This window comes from Lupinus angustifolius, chromosome LG01, assembly GCF_001865875.1.
Source record: "Lupinus angustifolius cultivar Tanjil chromosome LG01, LupAngTanjil_v1.0, whole genome shotgun sequence".
In the NCBI taxonomy this organism is placed as follows: Eukaryota; Viridiplantae; Streptophyta; class Magnoliopsida; order Fabales; family Fabaceae; genus Lupinus; species Lupinus angustifolius.
In genome coordinates this window covers 28,515,759-28,522,017 of record NC_032009.1, presented here as the reverse complement: position 1 = coordinate 28,522,017, position 6,259 = coordinate 28,515,759, and the positions used below count along the sequence as shown (strand labels likewise).

The following is a 6,259-nucleotide window of genomic DNA, read 5'->3' as shown; positions in this document are numbered from 1 at the left end:
TAGTGTGAATATGATTCCTCTATAGTACTGGACTGTCCAGTACTGAGAATGTGAGAGGAGACATTTTTTTAAAATTATTAATTTATTAAAAAAGTAAAAATATGAATTATTGGATTTTTGTTATTGTCATATGTCATAATCATACATATGCACTGTCCTCTCCATTAATGGAGAGGAGCCAGACTCCTTTAGTGCATATTATATTGTCATCATTATGGAAGGACATCATCATACAACAGAAGCATCGGCCACCGCTATCGTCCCCACTACCCTTTTAACACTATACCATAAAAAATAATAGATACCTTCTTATTAATAATGTTGATATAGTTTGGGGCTATATTTTATATTATCATATCTTATAAAAATCCATTACAAGTTGATTGTAATAATCCATGATAACTTTTGAAATTCAACATTTGCAAAAGAGTGTGCTTTGAAGAATAATAAAAAGAAACAGGTTGAAACATAATTTGGCTGGGGAGGGCAAAGAAGAGAGCAGAAAAACATATTTTTTTACAATGTTCTAATGAGTAATGTATTTTTTTAGGTTTTTATCATATGCTCAATTTCTTCCTTTATGTTGTCCTATAACCATTTTTTAAAACCAATATGAAACAATTAATTTCGTATTGTCTTGTTCATGTTTTTTCCAAATCAAGCGAACCTTAGTGTTACTTGCATTACTATATTATTTATGCTTGTAAAAAAAAGATTATTAAAGCTTGAAATGCTGGGTAACGTTATTTCTTCTTCTCAAGCACAGAAATTTATGGTTGATTTGTTTCTTCTTTTAATTTTGAATGCAAAATTGAAGGTTCTCAAATATATTCCCCCTTAAAAAAGATCATATACTTAAAGTATATGTGAAATGGAGAAGTCAAAATCTATTCAATTGTTACAGTTTACAAACTTTCAGGATTAAGGTTAGTCCTCTAAGCTTGACCCTAATGGAGCATATACTTGTACAACATCTACTATTGGAGCTCGACAAACTGGACATTTTCCACTGTTCCATTGCAACTCATTCGCACACTTGAGACACGCACACATGTGCCCACACCTGTAAGTAACAATTTAGAGATACAATATAAGATTATACCATACTGCTTCGAAATGAAAATGTTTGGTTCTACCTTATCCTCATAAGCAAATATGTTATTTACGAGATTTAAACTCATAACTCTTACTTACATCACAAAAGAAATAACTTACTCTCTCACCGTATTTTGAAAATAGAAATAAATAATTTCTAACAAGATTAATTATTCATTTGAGAAGTTAATACCTATAGAAAAGTGAGTTGACTCTCTCCTCATAGCAAATGCAACAGTTGCCCTTTTTTGGTGCCTTGCAATGGAACTTGTTTTCTTCTTCTTTAACTGCAATCATGTTGAATATACAATGTTAGGTGGGTATTCTTATTGAGAGGTAAATAAGAGAGACACACTTGTGTTGGAAAATTATTCTTGTTGAAAAACCAAAGGGTACACATTAACTTTGTTGTTGCTATTGTCTATTGCATTTGCAGGATCTTGTGTTAGAAACAATAAAATGTCTGTCTGAATGGATGAGGATTCCATTAGTGTGCTCTGAGAAGGATAGATCTGGGAAGGACATATCTACAAAGCTTTACTCTCACAAGTTAAGAGACTATTTTCGGGATTTATACTCATGACCTCAAGTTTATAAGCCAAACAACTTTATCGTTACATTTGTTAGATATATTTGGATTGATAAGACATTATCTTATCTAGATTTTTCTAGGATTTAGTTATTATTTGGATCCTTATTATCTTATCATTTGTAACGACTTCTGCCTATATAATAAATTACTTGAACTAACTCATTTTTTAGTTTGATCAATCTTTACTATCCTAAACTTCTACAAAATTGAGGCTTACCCTAGTGTTAGAAAAAATCAAAACGAGAAAATGAAATGTTAACCATTCAGTGCAGAAATCATGTCACATGTTTCAAGAACGATCATTAAACTTTGTTATGCATGGAGAATTGTGTTTATTGAATCAAGAAAACTAAGATAATCTTTAAGAATAATGGTAACTAGTCTTTGAGGTGTATAATTCATTCATATACACGCGGAGTTGTAATCACAAACCTGTATGAACTTCTTGGTTCTGAGATTGTTGCAAATGCATCTGCATATCCATGCAACTTTGTACTGATTTCCTTAGCTCAGATACCTCATGAAAAAGTTGATCCATCTGCCTTCGCAAATCGTATATGAATTCCATTTCCTATAAGCCACAAAAAAAATTATCAGTAAGAGGAAATTCAAACTCATGCTCGCATTAGATATACAAAAAAAGTTGCTTAAACAATTGTTCTCGACAAATTCCAAACAACTTTACCTTTTACAAAACAAAATGCACGTATTTTGCTTTATAAACAGTAAAGTTGTCGAGAATAGTTGTTCAAATAACACCAATATACGTAAGTAAGAGTAAAGTGAGACTCACAATTGAATGATGATTGGTGGCAGAAGAGTATTGTTGACTATCATGATAGAAAGATTGAGATTGGGAAGGTGGTGGTGATGAAACAGATGCTTTATCACAATCATTATCAACTTCATTGTCTCTGTAACTCCATGTTGTGGAAGAATGTGTATGCATTGATGATGAGGATTGATTGCAATAATCACTGAGTTCATTATCTGAACTACTTGTGATGCTCTCTTCTGCCTTCTCTACTTCTTCCTCATATATCCTCTCTTCTTCCTCTTCTGCTCCGTGTACTCCATCTTCTTGAGGATTGCTTCGAGTATGCAAGCGTTCTTGAAAAAACATGATCAATTGATCCATACTCTCTTGATTATCTTCCTCGGCATGTTGACTACTAACTAGATGTGTTTGATTCCCTGCATGAGACATCATCAAGCTATCCATCCTTTCCCGGAAATCGCTAGAAAGGAAAGTTGATACTGTTCTCCTGTAAACATTATTTACTTCATGTTCAGATAACTTCAATATAGAATGAGAGTATTTACTTGAATTAGTGCTCAATTCACCATGCCGAATTTGTTCTCTCCTCCTAGAGTAATGTAATTTGTACAACAAATCTGCACGACCTTTACTACAACTTCACTCTTTATAGTGCATACAAGTACTTTGCCACTTTGCTTTATAACAATCAAAGTTATCCAAAAACGGTCATAAAGAAAAGGAAACATGTATACCTTTCGAGGAGCGTACGTCTCTCATCATTGTCTGCACCAAAGTGAAGTATCTCTCGATACCATTCTTGCCTGCGTTCTTCCCAATAGCTCCTAGGCCGAGAAATTGGACTGATCCAATCATAACTGGCTCCAGTATCATCATAATTCTGGTCGATGCTCTCTTCGTCTTCTTCTATCTCATTGTAGCTGCTAGCATCATACTGCTGGTGACTTTCTGCTTCCTCTTCCTTCTCATCATAATTGGTTTCGGCCGTTGTATAATGTTGGTCACTTGAACTAGCCACAAAACAAGATGTTCCGATGATTTCTTTTAGATCATCATTTTGAGCTTCATAGCAAGTTCCTTGGAATGTGACATCTGAACTTAGATGAGCTTTTTCTTCGTCATTGGCATCAAAAGTCCTGTGATGAGTGTATTTTCCCAGTTGGTTTTCGGTGGGAATATTATCCAATTGTGTGATGTTACTTACTATCTCCCGGTCCCTGCAAGGACTTCTTGGATTGGATGCTTCTACCAGGGCAAAATTTCTTTCTTCAACCCCTATGCAGCTAAATCTTTCCCTGCAATGAAATAAAAGATCTGTCATTTAACATCATACATGAGAGATTAATTAAAGTTTTCATATGTTGAAATTTTAAATATTATTGCCTAATACTTCTTACCTTTCATTATGTCTTAGCTTTTGATACAAGGATGATAATAACCAATGAGTTAAATGGTCTAAACTCTAAAGCCTATGCATATAATTGTTACATAGCATTGTTTTTAGTACTAACTACTAACACCCAAACCTATTATAATTTGAAGATTTTTCATAAATTTTCCATTTTATTACTTACTTCTAACCTATTGTTTTTAGCACTGTTGTAGTTACCAGAGAAGTAAAAGATAAGACAAAAGGAACTATTGGAGGTAACAATTCCATCCAAGTGCTCTATCAATCACAAAACAAGGTGTTAATATTTGATGAGATTGTGAGAAATTGTCATACCTTAGATGCATTATTGATCCTTGTGGCTGTCTATTCACTTCAGATGCTGCTGATTTCTGGCTGCATTGATCATTAGCTGCAACCCCACGTTGTAATAATCGAAGTCGAAGCAATGACTGCGTGCATATACAATACAAAGAAAATGAGTTTCAAAGAAAAGAAAAATAAGGAAGAGCGGTATCATTTTTGAAGAACTGATTCCTACAACTTCTCATGACACTTGATATTTTTACTACACAAAATACCTATACTTTCCACATAAACTTCACGAAAAGTTGTCTGAATAGGTTATTCAAACTATATTTTTTATTAAAGACGCAAGTACCATTCTTACTTGAATACGACCCCTTTGTGTGAATTTTGAAACTGCGCCACGCTCAGCAAGATTGTGTAACTCTCCATGCTTTTCACTCTCAAATTGCATAAGCAAATTGTTAAATGCATGCCGCCCCCTAATCCGTGGGTTACTTGAGACTTGAGCAAAAGCTCTGTACTCCGGTTGTTCTGGTGTAGAAGCGCAGTTGCGCTCTCTATGCGAAGATCCTGTCACATTACTACACACCTCATTATCATTATCATCATTCATTGACACTGCACTTTGCATTTTCTTTGTTGCAGTGAGTCTCTTAATGATATCTGCAACCTTTCCCCTCTCACTTTCTGCACCATCTGAACTACTATGAGCTTTTGGTGAACAAGATTTATCAGATTCGTAATCTTGGAATGATACCTCACTATTACCTTGTGGTTCATCAATGATTTCTCTTTGTCCTGAAACCATGCATTGTTGTTGTTCCACAGAAAGCGCATTCTCATTAGGACTAGTTGTTCTTAGAAGGGAGGGTAGTGGTGCATTTGGTTTGGTGCAATTGAATTTGTTAAGCCTCTTTTCCCATATTTGAACAAGGGAAGATGCTCCAAGGTTTGAGATGTCACTTTTAGAGGGATTCTCCAACACATCACCCTCATTCTCAAGTGTCGATGACACCATTTCTCGAGCTTGTTTCGCAGCCCATCGATTAATCGTTTTCGAGTGCCTCGGGCTAACAAGTGCAGACAATGATGAAGAATCATCTTGTTCATTGTACATGTTGTGATTTGATCTTCTTGCAAAACTAAGACTTCCAATGTTGTTTTTCACAACTCTTGAGGCCCAAGTACCATTTTTAATTGGGTTTTGTGAGTCCTTGTTTATTGGTGCAGGATCAGAAGAGATAGAAATGTTGCATGTGTTAATATGGTCTCTCACAAAGTTCTTCATGTTATTTTGGAATCTTGTATGGTCTCTCAAAACACAACCAAATGGTGAAGGAGAAGGGATTTCAACTTGGTATGATGCCATTTTATTCTCCTTTTCTATTGGTAGATTTTTTTCTTTTCGTCACTCTAATAATGATGATTGATATCTATGAAATTTCATGAACACAGAAATCAATGTGAAAAAAGAAGATTGACCCTTTTCAAGATAAAGGGTGGTGAGAATGATAACATTCAAAATTTTCTCAAAACTTTAAGGCCTCTAAACAAAGAGGGAAACATAAAACATGCACAAAAATTGAAGAAAAAAAGGTTGAGATGAAGAATAAGGTTTGTTTAAGGCTTATAAAACATATTAACATTAACTTATTCCCGCGTTTGTTGTCTATAATTAGAGGTCTTACATAACAGATGTGAACTAAGAGACAGGAAAAAAAGAAGACCGGTTTGTGTTGTGGTTCTTTTTTGGTTTTCATTTGTTGAAATTGTTAGAGCAGTAAAAGCTAAAATTGGAGGAATTAGTGCTGTAAGTCAGGGAATGAAACATGCAAACGAGTAATGTAAGTTACACAGTTTTTTTTATCATATAAACCATAAATCAATCAAAATATATTAAGTGAATCAAAATTTTGAAACATTTATTATTATTGGGATATGATTTTTCTGCACTAACTCTTCGTCCTATAAATAAAGAATTAATCTCATTTAAGATGTGTGACTACTCATTGTTGCAATCAGGAATCGAAGCTTATATAACTATACAAACGTGTTATTGGTAATGTGGGATATGATTTGATACATTTTATTTGTG

General features: G+C 34.1%; 1 protein-coding gene across 1 annotated transcript; it reads right to left on the bottom strand.

The window, feature by feature from the left end:
* On the bottom strand, positions 834-5,764 carry LOC109359684. The gene is made up of 7 exons (XM_019604381.1): positions 4,526-5,764; positions 4,192-4,307; positions 3,200-3,760; positions 2,481-2,952; positions 2,120-2,258; positions 1,289-1,382; positions 834-1,063 (listed from the first exon to the last, which is right to left on the bottom strand). Exons 1-7 carry the CDS (start codon positions 5,531-5,533, stop codon positions 928-930), a joined length of 2,526 nt encoding a protein of 841 aa, XP_019459926.1. The 5' UTR covers positions 5,534-5,764; the 3' UTR covers positions 834-927.